This window comes from Leptosomus discolor, chromosome 15 (assembly GCF_034619465.1).
Source record: "Leptosomus discolor isolate bLepDis1 chromosome 15, bLepDis1.hap2, whole genome shotgun sequence".
Classification (NCBI taxonomy): Eukaryota; Metazoa; Chordata; class Aves; order Leptosomiformes; family Leptosomidae; genus Leptosomus; species Leptosomus discolor.
In genome coordinates, this window is record NC_141405.1 from 4,244,239 (window position 1) to 4,261,196 (window position 16,958).

The 16,958-nt window shown below is 66.2% G+C and overlaps 1 protein-coding gene across 1 annotated transcript in view; it reads right to left on the reverse strand.

Annotated features, from left to right (window-relative positions):
* Positions 1–1,810: 1,810 nt before the first annotated feature.
* Positions 1,811–16,958, reverse strand: part of SDK2 (sidekick cell adhesion molecule 2) — a 29,255-nt gene continuing 14,107 nt past the window's right edge. Inside the window, exons 12-45 of the mRNA XM_086473832.1 lie at positions 16,755–16,857; positions 16,328–16,504; positions 16,093–16,229; positions 15,757–15,904; positions 15,544–15,684; positions 15,267–15,448; positions 14,841–14,956; positions 13,928–14,123; positions 13,556–13,654; positions 13,182–13,373; positions 12,968–13,089; positions 12,779–12,888; positions 12,533–12,683; positions 12,151–12,388; positions 11,961–12,076; positions 11,475–11,664; positions 11,185–11,283; positions 10,654–10,848; positions 10,360–10,561; positions 10,046–10,149; positions 9,856–9,926; positions 9,580–9,715; positions 8,819–8,875; positions 8,350–8,451; positions 8,033–8,148; positions 7,140–7,326; positions 6,497–6,634; positions 6,232–6,393; positions 5,964–6,089; positions 5,002–5,166; positions 4,533–4,673; positions 3,759–3,897; positions 3,277–3,403; positions 1,811–2,164 (exon numbers count right to left, since the gene is read on the reverse strand). Coding sequence (XP_086329958.1) covers positions 1,811–2,164; positions 3,277–3,403; positions 3,759–3,897; positions 4,533–4,673; positions 5,002–5,166; positions 5,964–6,089; positions 6,232–6,393; positions 6,497–6,634; positions 7,140–7,326; positions 8,033–8,148; positions 8,350–8,451; positions 8,819–8,875; positions 9,580–9,715; positions 9,856–9,926; positions 10,046–10,149; positions 10,360–10,561; positions 10,654–10,848; positions 11,185–11,283; positions 11,475–11,664; positions 11,961–12,076; positions 12,151–12,388; positions 12,533–12,683; positions 12,779–12,888; positions 12,968–13,089; positions 13,182–13,373; positions 13,556–13,654; positions 13,928–14,123; positions 14,841–14,956; positions 15,267–15,448; positions 15,544–15,684; positions 15,757–15,904; positions 16,093–16,229; positions 16,328–16,504; positions 16,755–16,857 — 5,039 coding nt within the window. The remainder of the gene's footprint in view (positions 2,165–3,276; positions 3,404–3,758; positions 3,898–4,532; positions 4,674–5,001; positions 5,167–5,963; positions 6,090–6,231; positions 6,394–6,496; positions 6,635–7,139; positions 7,327–8,032; positions 8,149–8,349; positions 8,452–8,818; positions 8,876–9,579; positions 9,716–9,855; positions 9,927–10,045; positions 10,150–10,359; positions 10,562–10,653; positions 10,849–11,184; positions 11,284–11,474; positions 11,665–11,960; positions 12,077–12,150; positions 12,389–12,532; positions 12,684–12,778; positions 12,889–12,967; positions 13,090–13,181; positions 13,374–13,555; positions 13,655–13,927; positions 14,124–14,840; positions 14,957–15,266; positions 15,449–15,543; positions 15,685–15,756; positions 15,905–16,092; positions 16,230–16,327; positions 16,505–16,754; positions 16,858–16,958) is intronic.

The window sequence follows — 16,958 nt, forward strand, 5'->3', positions numbered from 1 at the left end:
GAGTCACGCACCCCCAGCTCCAACTGCTCCCCAAACACAGCCCCCACAAAACGCTCCCCCCGGCAGCCCCAGCCCCCTGCTCACGCCAGCGTGGGGGATCCGGCACGTGCCCACATGGGTCCTGCAGCGAGGGGCTGTGCAGACCCCAAAGGACCCCGGTCCTGGTAGCCCCCGGCGAGGGCACAGCCCCCAGCCAAGGAAGGGGGTGCCGGTGCTTTTCTGGCGCTGCCGGCAGGCCGAGCCTTCCCCGGCCCTCAGCTCCAGCCCCCCGCCCTTTGCTGCCGGAGGGGTGACGGGTGACGAAACCCAAGCGCGTCCCCCCGGCTTTTCCTGCCAGGCCTGAAGGGCAGAGCGGGTGGTGAGGGCGGCTGCCAACCTCCCCAGGAGAAACCCCCGATGTTGGCGACGTGGGGCTGCTGCTGGCGATGCCGAAAACCCCTGGAGCAGCAGGGTCACCTCTGTCCTCCCCTATCCCACCACCGGCTCTCCTTTTCCTCCAGCTACAGACCCCCACTGGGATGGAAACACACAGGGATGCGGCCATCACAGCTCCCCACACCACTCTGGGCCCCAGCCCCGCACCGCTGCCTCCGGCACCCTCTGCCCAGCTCCTTCCCCGGCGCTGTAGGGCCGACACAAGGGCAGTGGGACAGACGGACGCACCCACCAGCCCCTTCGCCGCCGCCGCAGCAAGGTGACAGAGAGGCGAGACGGGCTGATCCTCAGGCTGTTTATTGGCATCTCCCTTGGCTCAGCCCGGGCGCCCTGGCCCTGCGGGGCTGGTGCCTGGCTCACCGATAGGCACTGCGGGGGGGTTTTGCTAGGCAGAGACCACTAAAACAGCCACAGCCCCAGAGCCCACCCGGGCATCGCCGCCACTGCACGCCCTTTAGGCTCCCAGGCCTCTGCACAAAACCCCATTAAAAGAAAAAACCAACCCAAATCACCAGAAATGCAGAGGGGTGGCTCCAGTCACCACATCACCCCCTCTGAGCCCTCGCCAAAGCCCCTGCACGGCCACGGGGTGCAAAATCGGGGAGGGGGAGACATCAGCACCACATGCACCCCGGCGGGGCTGTCCTGGGGTTTAAGTCCTGGGTTCTCCTGGGGGGGCTGTGCTGGGCCAGGCACAAACGAGGGGAGGAATTAATTGCCCGCTGGGTTCTTAGCACAGTGGCTGCCCCCCTTCTCCCAAAGGCTGGGGGGCTGTGTGTGTCCAGGGTGGGGGTTTCATGTCCAGAGGTTTTAAGTTCAGCAGAGCTCCTCCTCCCCTCTGCAGTCAGGGGTCTCCGTGTCACCCCTTGTCCCCATGTCCTGCAGGAGCCACAAGCGGAGGCTGGCGGAGAGGCTGGAGTTTGGCATGGCGAGAGCCCCTGCACCCAGCCCAGCGGCACCCACGGGATCCCGGCGGGGCTGGGGAGCCACAGCAAGTGCCAAGGGCGAAGTCCGGTGCAACCCTGCCGGCGCCCCGAGCCCTCTCACCCCACCTGGGCCGAGGAGTCCATAACGCAGAAAGCTTTGGCCAAGAAGAGGAGCCGGGTTTTGCTCCCCAGCCCCAGGGAAGGTGCTCGGGGTTCTGCTCCGGCACTGCCAAGAAAGCAAAACGCCCACTGCGGCACCAAGCCTGGGGCCACTGCCCCGCGTGGCACCGCTGCCATCCCCGGGGCTCTTCGGCTTCTCCACTTCCTCCTCCTCTTCTTCCCTTCACTGCTTTTATATTTTTCTTAATTTCTTGGGGCTTTTTTTTTTTCCCTTTCCCCCCCCCCCCCCTAATTTTTTCCTCCTGTTTGTTTTTGCTTCTGTTTAAATATCAAACGAAAGAAGAAAATCCAGCGATGGGGGCTCTGGAGCCGGGAGCCAGGCTGCTGGGCGGGCGGTAGAGGGTACCAGGCTGGCTGGGGGGGTTACCGGGGGTCTGGGGGGTGGGAGTCCTGCTGGCTTTGGGGCGGAAGAGGCTGCCCTGCTGCGTGGAGGTGCTGTTGGAGAGGGGCGTGTGGTCAGGCTCCCCCGAGTCGCTCTCGGTGTAGCTGTACGCCTGCGCCCGCGAGATGCCCTTCTGCTGCCGCCGCCACGAGTTGTAGTACGTGGGGTCGCTGATGTAGTGGTTGACGAAGGAGTGGGCTTTCTGGTGGCCGGGGTCCACCTCGTACTCGCTGTCGCTGCCCTAAAGAACAGGGTGGTGGTGGGAGGGGTGTGTGAGCATGGGGTGGGGGGTATCCCCCACCAGCCCCCCAAACAGGGTGAGCTTTCCCAGTGCTCTTTTAGGGATGCCGGCGAGCCCATCCCAAAAGACTTCAGGGGGCTGGCGTGGCCGCAGCACTGCTGCGGGGTGGGGGGGGGGCGTTCTGCAAAATAAAACCTCCTACAAAAGGGTTTCAGGGGCCTGGGGGCCCATGAGGGTGAGGGGGTCCCCCCAAGGCCGGCGAGGAGTGTGTATTTTGGGAGGCGGGAGCTGGCGGCCCTGCCTCTCCGCTGGCGGTAATTGGATTCAGCTTCCCTTGGCCGCGCACAAAGGGCCCATTGAGGGCGGCGGGGAAGCTGCTCCGCGCCAGCACCAGCTCCCGCCGCTCTTCACAGCTCCTCAAAAGCCACTCGAGCCCCGCTCGGAGCAAGAGGGAGCAGAGCCGGCATCTGCCGCGCGAAGGCAAAAGGAACAGCCGGTGTGGGGAGGGACACCCCCCCCACCCCGGGATCAGTCCCCCTCCTGCTTGGGGACAGCCATGGGGGACCTCCCAGGACCTTCCCAGGGGACTTCAGCCTCGTCGGATGCCACCTAGCATCCATCCTGGGGGCGATGCTCCTGTGGCCTCCCCGAGAGCTGCCCACGGCCGCGCTGCTGCCCGGCCGCAGCTGCCCGTTCCTCCGAGAGGAGACAAAGGTGCCATTTTGCGGGGTTGGCAGAGCTGCGGCCGTTGCCACCAGCGACCGGGCAGCGGGACAGTCCCCAACCCCACTGCCCTCTTGTCCCCTGTCCCCAGCAGCCCTGGGGGCCCCCCCTGCGGTGCCACATCCCCAGCAAATGGGTTGAGGGCTGTGACAGCTTCCCTCTGGCTCCGCGCCGCGAAGCCACAGGGGATGCTGGTGCCTAAAAAGCAGGATGGGGCATGAGAGCGGGACCAGCATTGCTCTTCCCAAACGAACACCAGGACCCGCATCGTGGTGGGCAGAGAGGAGGGCTGAAGCTCCGGGGGGGGGGTTCCCAGCACTGTCCATCCTGCCTTTGCGTCCCCCCCTGGCCCCACGTCGCCGTCCCCACAGGCAGCCCCGGGTGGTCACCTGAGAGTCGGAGACCTCGGAAGGCTTCTCCGTCAGGCTGCTGCTCTCGGCGGGGATCAGGTCGTTGTACTTGGTCACGTCCTCGTCCGAGTAGTGGAGGCTGCCGGGGCTGGGCCGCGGCGGGGACCTCAGGGAGAGGTGGGTGCTCAGCATGTGTCCCCCCGCTCAGGGACGAGCCCACCCCTAAGCCATGCCGAGCCCCCCCCCCCCCCCCCAGGACCCTGCTCGTGGTCCATGGGCTCTCAGGGATTTCCCATTTTTCAGGCTGTTCCACATCCCATCCCTGCATCAGGCTGGTGCAGCGGCTGCAGCTCCCGGCAAGGGGGGGCACATTGGGCAGAACAGGGTCACCCCCCTGGGGTACCAGCCCTCCCCAGCCCCGTGCGCATCCCGCAGTGAGCGCACGATGGAGGGACGGGCATGATGACCGAAAAAACACCTCCCCCCTGCCTGGGGATGGGGCTGCGGCGGGGGGTCCCTACCGGGTGTAGATGCCATTCTTCCGACAGAAGGAGTTCTTGACAGAGAGGCGTCGGTTGTTGAGCTCCAGGGCGGGGAAGCTGCCCTCATCCAGGCTCACCATCTCACCATGGCTCAAGGCGGTCGCCTTGGAGCCATTCCCTGCGGGATGGGATGGCTCAGCCTCCCCCAGACCCTCACTGGGCAGCACAGCACGGGGGGAGCCCAGACTCTGGGCTGGCGAATGGCCCGAGGAGGGTTGTGCCAGCTCTGGCGTTGGAAAGACCAAAGCCTGGGAATGCCCGTGAGGTGCCAGTCCCGGGGCAGCGGCCGTGCATCAGCCCCATGCCCGCCTTGGCTTGCACCAGAACCTGCCCCATCGCCTCTGGCTCCCGGCTCAGTGGCTCTGTTTGCTTAACGAGGAGGTCTGGATTTTCCCCACAATTTGAGCCCTTGATACAGCTAAGAAAACAGAACTGTGTTTGACTAATCTCGATGACCTCTGCCGAGCCCCTGGGCTGCCCTCCCTCTGCAGCTGACAGGGGGACAAGTCGGTTATTTAATCTTCAGCTCCCAGCACTCTCTGGGAAGCCCACAGCGTCTTTATCGGATGTCGCTGGGTCTCTGGAGGAGCCGTGCTCCAAGGCAGGGGGGGAAGGAAGGCTCCCACCACCCCACTCAGAACCCAAAGGCAGGCAGGGAGACCCTGGAGAGGCTCCTACAGGGTCAGGGCTCTGCACCCCATGGCCAGCAGCCCAGAGGGTCCCATCACCACCCACCACACCCCCGGCACTCACCCGAGTCTGACTTCTTGGCGTACTTCTTGCTCTGCCCGCGGATGATGAGCACGAAGACAAGCAGGAGGATGAAGATGAGCCCCACCAGGGCGATGACCACCAGGAACCACCACTCCTCGTAGAACGGGTTGGCTTTCTGGGCTGGGGCACAGCAGGGAGGATCAGAGGGGGATGGGCATGGGGGACAAACCCATATGGATGGGGAGACCCCATTGCAGGGCACGGGGTCATCTTAGGGAACTTTGTGGGACCTGGATCCACATGAGGGAGCGGGTTAAAGGGGGATAACAGGGGGCTTTGCAAGGGGGGTGCTGGCAGTGAGATTTGGGGCTCTGAAGGAGCCAGGCAGGGTCAGGGAGACGGATTTCAGCACTGGCCATGGGAAGAGAGCAATGCTGGGACTCTCCCTCTGGCACAGAGGTGACAGCATCCCCCCAGGGGACACCCCCATGCTGCCCTCGCTGGCTACCTGACACGGAGGGGGAAGGCGTGCTGGGGGTCCCGTAGCCATAGTCGTTCACGGCGATGACACGGAAGTCGTAGCTGACCCCCTGCTTGAGGATGTCCGTGCTGAAGGTGTAGGAGGTCACCTCCTTGGGGATGTCTTTGATGAGGATGTCCCAGAGCCCCTCATCTGGAAGAGAGAAGGGGGTTGGCGGGGGGGAAACAGGCTCCCCAAGGCGAGAGGCTGAGCTCCCTCCATCCAGGAGCGTGTGCCCTCTGCCCGGCCCCAGCAGACACCGAGCTCGCTTGCTGCAGCATCACAAAGAAGCCACAGCGATGCAGGCGGCTCATCCATCACCTGCCCCGCTCCCAGACGAGGCCCAAAGCAGCTCCCTGGGGACCTGCTCCCACCGCAGCCCCGGAGCACCCCTGGCAGCCCCACAGGCTCACAGGAGTGAGGGGGTGCCCTCCCGGGTGCTGCCCTCCACGTTAGGAGCGGTACCGACCCCCGTCAGCAATCGATGGGGTTGTCTGAGCTGCGGTCTCTGCCGCAAGGAGGAATCGCCAGCTTGGGGCTGCAGCGTGGCCGTGCCTGCTGGGTCCCTGCCGTGGCGATGGGCAGTCCTGGCTGCCAGCCCTGCCTGTCCCTGCCTGCACAGGAGCAGGGCTTTCCTGTTTCGGGGTAGCCTTGGTACCCCTTGGTCCCCCTTTGCCTGGCTGAGGGAGCATCAGGATCTTGGTGCCCACGAAAGCAGCAGCACCGACCCAGCCCCTTTCCACCAGCCCCAGTCAGCACCCGCTCGGCAGCACAGTCCTCACGGACCAGCCCACGGCCAACAGCCCAGACACCCGGGTCCCAATCCCCAACCCAGCCTGTTGAGCAGCCTGGGAGAAGTCAGCAACCCCTGCCTCAGTTTCCCTTTGTCCTGAACCACAAGGCGCTGCTGGTGTCGAGGGGGGATGGAAAGCAGAGCGGAGCTGCGGTACCTGAAGGACGGGCTTCAATGACATATCTGGTGATGGGCCCTTGGCCAGGGTCCCCGCTCGACCAGTGGATGGTGATAGCCGAGCCGTAGCGGGAGATGAAGGGCTCGCCGGGGGGGCCAGGGGCACCTGGGGACGCAGAGCAGAGCTGGAGGCACGGGGGGTACAAACTGGCAGGCAGACACACCAGCCCCGGTGGCAGCAGGGTGACTGTCCCCGCCGCATCTCCTCCCTCGCACCGGCACGGCGTCCCACATATCCCCCCCCCTACCTTCCCCAGGCCCCGTGGTGATGTTCGCCTCAACGTCTGGCCCGTAGGCGAAGGTTTTGGCCCGGATTCGGAACCGGTACGTCACACCCTCGGCCAGGTCCTTCACCTTCATCCACAGCGGGCTGTTCCCCTTCACGTCGACCGTCACGATCTTACTGACACCTGCAGGGACAGAGGCTGAGCCGGGTCTTCCTCAGAGCCCTCCCAGCTCCCCTCCAGTGCCCCCCAGCTTCCCCCCCCCCCGGTGCCCTCACTGTGCCCTCACCGTCCACGGGCATGCAGGGCTCGTAGACCAGCCTGTAGCCCTCGAGGATGCCGTTGGGCAGCGGTGGTGGCTCCCAGGACACGTTCACCGACGTGGTGGTCAGCTCGCTGAACCGGATGGAGCCAGGGGCGCTGGGGGCTGCGAGGAACCGGGATGGCGGGGTCAGCTCAGTGCTCCCAGGAGACATCGCCAGCACCAAGCCAGCCCCCTCTCCCTGCCTCCACCGTAACGGGGCTGGGGCACTCATCATCACCATCTCACACCACCCTGGTGCCACCCCACCCTGTGCCCCCGGCAGCAAAGATCCTGCCAGGCCACCATGCAAGGCTGGGGGAAACAAGTGTCTTTCTCCTCGTTTCTCCTCCTGAGACCTTCATCCTTCTCAAGTCTCAGCCAAGACCTTCACGCTCCATGTCCCCCCACCAACCCTCTGGGCTGAGCCTAGGGCTGGCCTCTGCTCGGGATTGCAAGAGCAGGAGCTGGGGTGCAACCAGGATGAAGAGGCATCCCCTGGAGACGGCACTGGAGCTGGACCTGTGGAGCCACCTCCGGGCAGAGCCCAGGGCTAGGAGGATCTGGATGCGACCGTGCTGAGCAGAGGGCTGGGGGGGGGGGGGGGGGGGAGCCGTGCCACGGGCCCCACCTGCCTGCTGCGTCCGCCCCTTGACGGGGGGGCTGCGGGGTCCATCTCCTGCAGCGTTGAAGGCGGCGACGCTGACCCAGTACGAGGTGTACCCCGTCAGGTTCTTCAGCTTCACCCCGTTCTCCGGCAGGAAAAGCGTCTTCACCCGCGCGCTCTCGTTCTGGCGCTGGGCCTCCCAAAAGTGGATCTGCAACACGAGGCGGGGGGCATGGAGACCCCGGGCGATGCAGGCGTCCAGCCTGTCCCACCTTCCCCAGGCCCTTTGCTGTGCCCAAACACCCCGTGCAGCCCTGCCCGGGCTCCTAAGCCCCTGGTCCAGAGTAACTGGGCACTCTGAGCTTGCTGGAGGAACAACCTCTCCTCCAGGACGGCTCCAGGCTGTGCTGGGCGTCAGGCAGGGGCTCAGAGCCCAGCATCGCCGCGCTGCAGAGCAAATGCATGGAGATCTCCTTTGAATTGTGCCTAAATCGCAAAAGGATGAGGCCGAGGAGGAGGAACTGCTGTGGATGTGGCCAAGGAGGTGCCTAGAACATGGGGCTGGGCATCCCGGCGGCATCCCGGCGGCATCCCGGCGGCATCCCGGCGGCATCCCGGCGGCATCCGAGGACCGACGGCGCCACCTGCCGCCCCCCGGCCGCTCGGCACCGGGTTGGGCCACCCGGCATCTTCCCCAGAATCCCTTCCCCAACCGCACCCGTAGCATCTCCCAGCGCACCCAGCATCTCCCCAGATCCCACCACAGACAAAGCATCTCCCAAGGGAGCTCAGCACCTCCCAGTGACACCCAGCATCAACCCACCCCCCCCCACCCACCCACCCAGGAAGGCAGCACCTTCCCAGGGCACCCAGTGTCCCATCTCGGTGCCAGCTCCCAGGTGACAAGGTGCCGGTACCTTGTAACCCTGGATGTCCCCGTTCTGGGTCTCGGTGGGTGGTGGTTCCCAGGTGACATCCAGCTGGGTGGCCGTGGCCGCCTGCACCGCCACGTTCTGCGGCGCGCCGGTGGGCACTGTGCCGAAGGAGGGGACGGTGTCACAGTGTCACAGCCCTGCTAAGACCAGGACAAGGGCAAGCCCCCCGCCCTTGACACGGGGGATGCAGCGCCTTGTCTTGGCATGAGCGTGGGGTACCAGGGCGGCCAACCCCCCCTCCCCACAGCTCCCAGCCGCGGGCAGCCCCTCGCAAGGCAGGGCCGTGCCGGTGGACTCACCCGCTTCACCCACGAAGACCTCCTGGGGGGGGCTGGGGGGGCCCTCGCCCACGGCGTTGTACACGCTCATGCGGATCTCGTAGCGACGGTGCTTGCTCAGGTCTGCAGGGTAGAAGGGGTGAGCGGGACCCTCCCTGCCGCCGGTGGTGTGGGGGGTCCTGCTGCACCCCCCAGGGGGACCCAGCAGAGCCCCCCCCCCCCCTTGCTGGGGGAGCTCCTGGAGAAGCAACAGGAGCGGACAGGCAGAGGTGTCTCCTGGGCACAGGGCATGCGGGTCACCCCACGGCACACACACGGGTCACCCACAGCACACACACAGGGGTCACCCCACAGCACACACACAGGGGTCACCCCACAGCACACACACAGGGGTCACCCCCCAGCACAGGCAGGCGAAGAGGAGGGACACCCAGGGGGGTGGCAGAGGGGAGGACACACACAGGGAGGGGCAGGGGGAGCGGTGACTTACTGTCCAGCTCGTACTGGGTGAGGGAGACCTCGCTGAGGTTGTGCACGGCGTAGACGGCTGGGCAGCAGCACGGGGCAGGGAGAGCAGGCGGCCGGTTAGTCCCCCACGCAGCACGGGTGGGCTCCCGCCTCTGAGCGCCCACCCCAGCACAGCTGCCCACCCCAGGGTGGGCCAGGGGTCCTCTGCATGGGCCCTGTCACCCCCAGGTGCCAAGGAGGCTGTCACAGCACCAAGGAGCCTTTCCATCCTCCAGCCCTGTCCCCTGAGTGGCATGAGGCAGGTCTGGGCATTGGGGTCTCCACGGGGGTCTGACCGTGGCTGAGAGCGGTGGACAGGGCAAGGTCCTGTCTTGGGCTGTGCCCTTGTCACTCGTTTCCCTGCTGTCCCCATAGTGGATGTGATCACGTTCCCTTCGGGGTCTGAGGACAGCAGCGCACCCAGACACACCCAGCGAGATGTCATGCAGACACCCGTGTTGGGTGCAGACACGCGGACACCCACACTACAAGGGACACGGGGGCTGAGCACAGCAGGACGGAGCCAGCAACATCGCAGACAAGCCTTAGGGACCACCGGACTCGGTGGCACCAGGGGCCTGGTGATCGTTCCATGGGGCACAGCCTGACCCTGACAGCTCCAGGCGGGTACCCAGGAGAGGCCGTGGAGCACGGGATGCTGCCCTGGCCCACCCTCCACCCACCACCACTGGGTCACCCCTCCAGCCACACGTCCCCAGGCTCGACAGGGCCACGAGCACTCACGGGTGAGCTCAGCCCACGTGGCGCCGGGGTTGCCGATGCCGCGCAGGGTGAAGCCGCGCAGGCTGTCGTACACCAGCTCGCGGTAGCGGAGGCGGAAACCCAGCAGGATCCCGTTGATCTTGTCCTCGGCTGGGGGCTGCGTGGGGAGGACAGCGAGGGGCTGCTCTGACCCGGGGGCTCCCCAGCACCCCGAGGTGGCTGTCCCCAGTACACCTCAGTGCCACCTCCCAAGGGGGCGGGTGGCCCCATCCTGTGACAAGGCGGAGGGGACAGTACCTGCCAGCGGATGAGCACCGACGTGGTGGTGTGCGGGGTGACGGAGAGGATGGTGGGGGCTTCCTCGGGGGCTGTGGGGGAGAAGCGGGTGGGGTGAGGCTCCGGAGATGCCCTGGGTGTGGGGGGGATGCCCAGGAAGGGGGAGGGGGCACCCCCTCTCCCTCCTCCCGGAGCCGCCGCCTGCGCTGACCCGCCTGCAGGGTGGTGAGCGACTCCGACTCCTCGCTGTACTCGCTGTCCCCGATGTCGTTCGTCGCCTTCACGCGGAACTTGTAGGAGGTGAAGGGCTTCAGCCTGGATGGAGGCAGAGCGGGGTCAGTGACACCAGTGGGTGACCCTGTGAGCCACCCTCCCTCCCACAGGGCCCGTCGGCTGGTGCTTCCCAACCCTGCTGCAAGCGCTTGTTGTCGGACGGGGAAACTGAGGCGGGGGTAACCACCTAAAGCAGAACGCATCATCTCCCCAGCTCCCCACGGCACCGTCGAGGGCCAGCCCGTGCCTCACCTGTCCACGACGAAGGCGGTGGCGTTGCGGCTGACGGAGGCGGAATGCAGCGCCCACTCGCCGTCGGGCAGCTCACGGGTCTGCACCGTGTAGTAGCGGACAGGGGAGAGCCCATCGCTGCCCGGCTCCCAGGAGAGCAGCACGCTGCGGGCTTGCACCTCCTCCTGCTGGGCCAGCGGCTTGCCGGGGGGCTGCGGGCGGTCTGGGAGAGGCGAGGGGCTGGGAGCACCACGGGCACGCCCGGGGCACGCACAGCCCCCCCCTGTTGCGGGCTGGACACCCCCCACCCGTTACCTCTCTTCTCCGTGGTCACCACGAGGGCTTCGGCCGCCTCGCCCCAGCCCTTGCGAGTCTGCGCCGCGACGCGGAAGAGGTAGGTGGCCTCGGGCTGGAGGCCGGTGGCCATGTACTGCCGGGCGCTGGGCTCCAGCACCTCGACGGTGGCCGCGTTGGCGGCGGTGGTGTTGAGGCAGTGGGTGACCTGGTATGCTGCGGGGAAGGGAGTGGCACGGTGGGGCTGGTGGAGGGGACACCAACCTGCGCTCCCCGCCGTGCACGCCTCCCTCATCCATCCCTGCCCACGCACGGGGCCAGCCACGAGGGGTTTTTGGCTCCCTGCACGGAGGGGGTCACACACGGCTTGGGATCGGCACAGCCTGCCGAGCGAGGAAACCCCCAGCCCTGGGGACAACAGGCTGTGAGATGCTTGGGGGGTCTCAGGGAGCTCGTATCTGCTCCCCCAGGCTGATCCCTGCTCCCATGGGACCTCTGCACCCCTCTGCAGAGCATCCTGGCATGGCACAACCGGGCTGGCTCCCCACCTACCCAGGATGATGCCGTTGGGTGTGGCGGGTGGCTGCCAGATGAGCCGCACCGAGGTGGTCCTCACTTCGGGGAAGAGGATCCCCACGGGGGGCCCGGGCACTGGATGGGGGGAAGAGATCGGGTTCACCAGGGAGCGCACAAGGGCGTGCAAAGCGCCGGTTCCCATCCCACGGTCACGGGGGGAGAGGGATCGCCCCAGGGAACAGGGACAGGATGGGAAAGCCTTAGGCACCCAGGGGACCCCTCCAGGCCATTTGGGTCTCTCTGCCCATGCAGGTGCTGTTACCCACCATCATCCAGCGTCCGCTCAAGGACAGGGGGCCGGCTGGGCATGCCGTCGCCGATCCTGGTGAAGGCCAGCACACGGATCTCGTACAGCGTGTATTTGCCCAGCCCGGTCAGCTGGGCGCTGCGGGACGCATTGCCCTCCGCCAGCCAGAACCGGGCACGTGTGTCCGAGTCCTTCTCCTTGTACATCACCTGCAAACAGACCCCCTGTGACATGGCCAGGCAGGGCCACAGCCCCTGGGACACACACACACACACCCCCCCCCAGGACAGCCACCCCTAGGACTGAGCAGCGCAGCCTGGGCTGGCACAGATGGACACCATCTCTCGGAGGTGGCACGACTGGGGACATGGCAGTCTGCAGGGTGACTCCCCCCAGAGAAAGCCACACTGCCCAGGTCTGCGGGTGAGGCTGGCAGGGCACAGGCAGGGCTGCAGGCAGGGCTGCAGGCAGGCAGAGCCACACCGGGGCTACGGCAGGAGCTCACCTTGTAGCCCAGGATGAGGCCGTTGCAGTCCGCCTCGGGGATGTCACTCCAGCGGACCAGCATGCTGCTGGAGGTGGTGGCCAGCGCCGACACGTTGCTGGGGCCAGAGGAGGGCACTGGGGGAGATCGGGGCTCAGTGGCCAGATCCAGCCGGGGTGGGTGCCCGGCGCTGCGGGGTGGGCAGCGGTACCTGACTCCCGGGTGCGTCCCACCACCGAGTGGCTCCAGGGCCCCGCGCCGATGGCGTTGAAAGCTTGGACCTGCACCCGGTACTCGGTCCACTCCTCCAGGTCCTCCAGGGTGTACTCCCGCTCCACGCGGTCATGGATGACGTGCGCTGCCGGCTGCCCTCGCCCATCCGAGCGCGCGTACCGGATCTTGTAGCCCACCGAATCGGGGTTCCCGTTGTACTCCTGCTCCAGGAGGGGCTGGCCCCAGCCGACGGAGACGGGCACCATCACTCCCAAGCCCCCACAGCCACCCCAGCTCCATCCCGGCTCCCCACCCTCCCGCCAGCCTCGGTGAGCCCCATGCCCGTGGGCACAGACCCACCACAGTGCCCCCCTCCTCACCATCCAGCGCAGCCACAGGCTGGTCTCACTGGCCGTCCTCAGGGTGACGTTGGTGGGTGCCACATCTGGAGGCGCCTGCAGGGTCTGGATCCTTCGGGAGGGCAGGCTGGGGGGGCTGGTGCCCACGATGTTCACCTGCCGCATGCGGAAACTGAGAGAGGAGAGGGGGGGTCACGGCGAGGGGGGGCGAGAGGGCTCCGGTCGCCCCCCCGGGGACGCCGCCGCGGCGCTGTCCTGGCCACTCGCCTGTAGTAGGTGTAGGGCTTCAGGTTGGGCACCTCCATGGAGCGGGCGTCAGGCTCGTTGGCCAGCTGGTGGACGAGCCCCCACTCTTCAGCCTCACCGCTCTGGCCCATCTGCGGGATGGGAGTGGGGTGAGCTGCCCCCCCAGCGCCCCCTCACACCCCCCCATCCACCCCCCAAGCCGCCCCATACCTGTGCCTCCACCTGCCAGCGGGAGATGGAGGTTTTGCCATCATAGCCTGGGCGAAACTGGAGGGTGACGGAGCGGGGTCCGATGTTGGAGATGCCCAGGTTGGTGGGGGCACCGGGAAGCTCTGCGGGGAGAGAAGGCAGGGCAGGTGGCACCGTCCACTTGCCCCCCAGCACCGCCCGCAGCCCACCGGCATCCTGGCGCCGCCGCACTCACCTGGTGGCACCCCCGAGGAGATGGTGGAGGAGGAGACCTGGCCCTGGCCCTTGGAGGTCATGGCAGCCACCTCGATGGTGTAGGTGGTGAGGGCGGTGAGGCCGGTGACACGGTACTCCAGGGTGACATTGGGCAGGTAATGGGTCACCCGCGTGTTGGTGCGGTTGTATTCCTCCCAGGAGATCCGGTAGCCTGAAACGCACCCCGTGCCGTCAGCCCCCCTCATCGCCCACCCTGAGGAGCTGAGTCGGACCAGAGGGAGATGCGGTGGGGTGGGAGATGCCGCGGGGTGGGAGATGCCGCGGAGTGGGAGATGCCGCGGGGCGGGAAGAGGGGCCAACAGAGGAGCTGGGTACCCGCCGGCGCTCCCTCACCCGTCAGGATGCCGTTCTTCTCCAGTGGCTCCTGCCAGCTGACTTTCAGGGATGTGTCCAGGATGTCGCTGAAGCTGAGATGTCCCACGGGACCAGGCACTGCCCAAAGACGCCCAAAGACTCAGCCCACAGCTGCGCACCCAAAGGCGGGAGCCCTCAGCACCCACGGGATACCCTCCCCGCCCCCCAAGAAGCAAGCACAGAGGGGGCTCCCCTTGGACGGGGCTTCCCAGGGCTCGGCAGCCCCCCATTCCACATCCCCACTGGCAGCACCAGTGGGCCCAAATCCCCCACCTCGGGGCTGCTCCCACCCTCCCCGGGAGCTGCAGGTGGGCAAGATCCGTCCCGCGGGAACGCAGAGCCGCCCCGTACCGTCCTCGTGGGTGCGCACCAGCTGGGGGGGGCTGCGCGGGCCGTCCCCCGGCGTGGTGAAGCACAGCACCGAGGTGAAGTACTCGGCGAATTTCCGCAGCCCCGCCACGTAGCCCACGTGGACGCTGTCCTGGAAGTTGGGTCGCACCGTCACCACGGTCGCCTCCTCCTCGTGCTCTGGCTCCCAGGCGATGAGCTGCGGGAAGGAGGAGCTGGGACCACGACGCCAGGTACCAACGTCCCCACCGTGTGCGCTGGTACCACAAACACCCTCCTCCGGGCACCCCGGGCCTCCCCTTAGTGACTCAGAGTTGATTAAATATCAATTAACGGGGCAGGGACCACTTGATGCCTTTAACAGCGTGTGTTTACCCGCCCGAGCCGATACGGAGCGAGAGCTCTGTGATTAACTCCCATTGATAACGGCACGTAACCGCCCGCCCGCCTGCGTTTAGGAGGGATGTTTGGGCATTTAATTGGTATTGTGCAAGATAGCCTATAGCAACTTAATTAAATACTAATTAGGCCCTAAAAATACTAATCAAAAATACTAAGTGGCATTTAATAAGAATGTTAAATATCCTCCTTGCTCTGGTTATCTCATTCAGCGGCAATTAAATTCCCGAACTTCTCTTTTGAGTGGATTAAGAAACAAGTTTAATGTTTTAATTCAATTTAATTAATGTAAATTTGAATTAATTGCAACTCAGAATTAATTACAGAGAAGGGGAGACTCCAAGCCCATGCAAGTGTTAAATCCCAGTAAGTATTAGTTTAACAGTCAGGAAAGAATCAACTGAAATCTGCGATTTCGGCGAGGAGGAGTCAGGCCAGTTTGTGAAGGCCAGCTGAGGAGTTTCCCCACCCCGGCTGCCCCATTTTTGGGGGGAGACCTGCAGAAATCACCCCTTACCTTGTACCCCTGGTTGATGCCGTTGATGAACTGGGGGCTGGGGGGGTTCCAGGTGAAGCGGATGGTGGTGGAGTTGGTGGCCTCAGCCTGCACATTCCCCGGGGGCACCGTGGGGACTGCCGGGACAAAGGGAAGGCTCACAGCGGCTCTGGGTCCACGAGGTCCCCTCCGTCGCCTGGGTGCCAGCCCCCCACCCGGGAGCGTGGGCACCTGCAGCGGGGAGGACCCCGGACACCCAGGGTGGTGCCCCAAGATGTCCCTGGCTGGGACAGCCCTGCCCTGGCTCTGCAGCCCCCGCTCATCCCTCCCCAGCATGTCCCAGTACCCCTGGAACCCCAACACCCGTCCTCCTGCCACCCCAACACCCCCGTGGCACAGCCTGTAGCCATTGGGGCAACCACTGAGCCCCTGCCCGCCCGTGCCTACCTCCCTGCAGCGTCCACTCGGTCACCTTCATGCTGTACACCCCCAGGCCGGCGCTGTTGTACGCCGCCACCTCGATCTCGTAGTTGGTCCAGATGATGAGGTCCTCCAGGAGCAGGTTGTTGACGTCGGCGTTGGTGATGTTCTTGAACTGGTAGCCCACAGGCAGCCCGGCCAGGCAGTACCTGGGGACCGGGGGCTGTCAGAGCTGCCCGTGTCCCCACCAGCATCCTGGGATGCCAGGGATGGGACACCCACGCTCCCCACCACGGGTGCCTACCGGATGATGTAGCCCTTGAGGACACCGTTCTGGTGGCTCTCGGGGGGCGGCTGCCACTGGATCATGATGGACTGATTGGTGCGGCCGCTGGCGATGACATTCTGGGGGGGCGCGGAGGGGGGCTCCTCGGGCAGGGACACCCTGCAGGGGACGAGGCGGGGCTGAGCACTCAGGGTCACCGGCCCCCTCGGGACCCCCCCGGGCGCAGCTCACCTCTCCGTGTCCTTGCTGAACTGCCCCCTGCCCACGTCGTTCACGGCGCAGAGGCGGAACTGGTAGGAGCGAGCGGGCACCAAGCCCCGCACCGCCACCGACGTCACCTCGGGGTCCACGCTGGCCAGGAGCACGGTCCAGGGCGCGTCTGGGGGGGGCAGAGCGGGGCAGCGGGGTGGAGAACCCAACCTGCAAGACTCCGGCATCCCCTGCCCAGCCAGGTCCCCAAGCTCCCCTTGCCCACCACCCCTGGGTGATGCCAGAGACCACCAGACCCTGCCCAGTGCCAGCCCAGCCGGGGCCAGCGGTGCTGGGGAGGTGGAAGCAGCCCCTTACTGTTCTCAGAGACCTCCACGACGTAGCGGAGCAGGGGGCTGTTGCCATCGAATGGCTTGGCCCAGGTGAGGTTGATGGCCCGTTTCTCCAGGGGGCTGAGGGCGGCGGTGGGGCTCTCAGGGGCATGGGGGAGCTGCCTGGACAGGGGGGGTTAGGGATGGAGCGGTTAGGGAGCGGGCACAGCCCAGGGTGTGGGGTGCTGGTGGGGATGAAGGGGCGGGTGGGGGGGTCTCACCGGACGCGGAGGTGGGCGCTGCGGGAGTCGTTGCCCCCGGCCGAGACCACCTTGCAGGTGTAGGTGCCGATGTCACCCGACCAGGTCTGGGAGATGTGGAGGGTGCCCACCTCGTCCAGGCGCACCCGTGGGCCGCCCTCCGGGCTCAGCGGTGCTCCGTCCTTCTCCCAGAGGTACCTGTGCCAGGGAGGGAGACCCAGGAGTGCTGGCACCCTACAGCCCCCTACAAGGAGAGGGGACCAGGGGTCCCACCGGTGTGCCGGGCTCCCGGTGTGCAGGGCACCAGGTGGCACTGCAGGACCACCAGCACAGGGCTGGGGATGGCAGCACCCACCATCTGCCCGCTCCCTCCCCAGGTCTGCGGGCAGGCAGCTTGGGGGGTGACTGGACCCCCCACCCCCAACCCTCCCAGCCCCATCGCATGCACCTGACGTCCACGCTGGGGTCATGGGTGACCCCACAGCTCATGACAGCCTTGGTCCCCTTGATGACGCTCTGGTCCTGGGGCGGGTCGGTGATACGTGTCCTTGCTGCGGGGGGACAGGATGAGCCATGGGCACTGCCCAGAGGGCGCAGGGGTGGCATTGGCAGGGGACAGCTCAAGTTTGCACCCATCCAAACTGACCAGCCA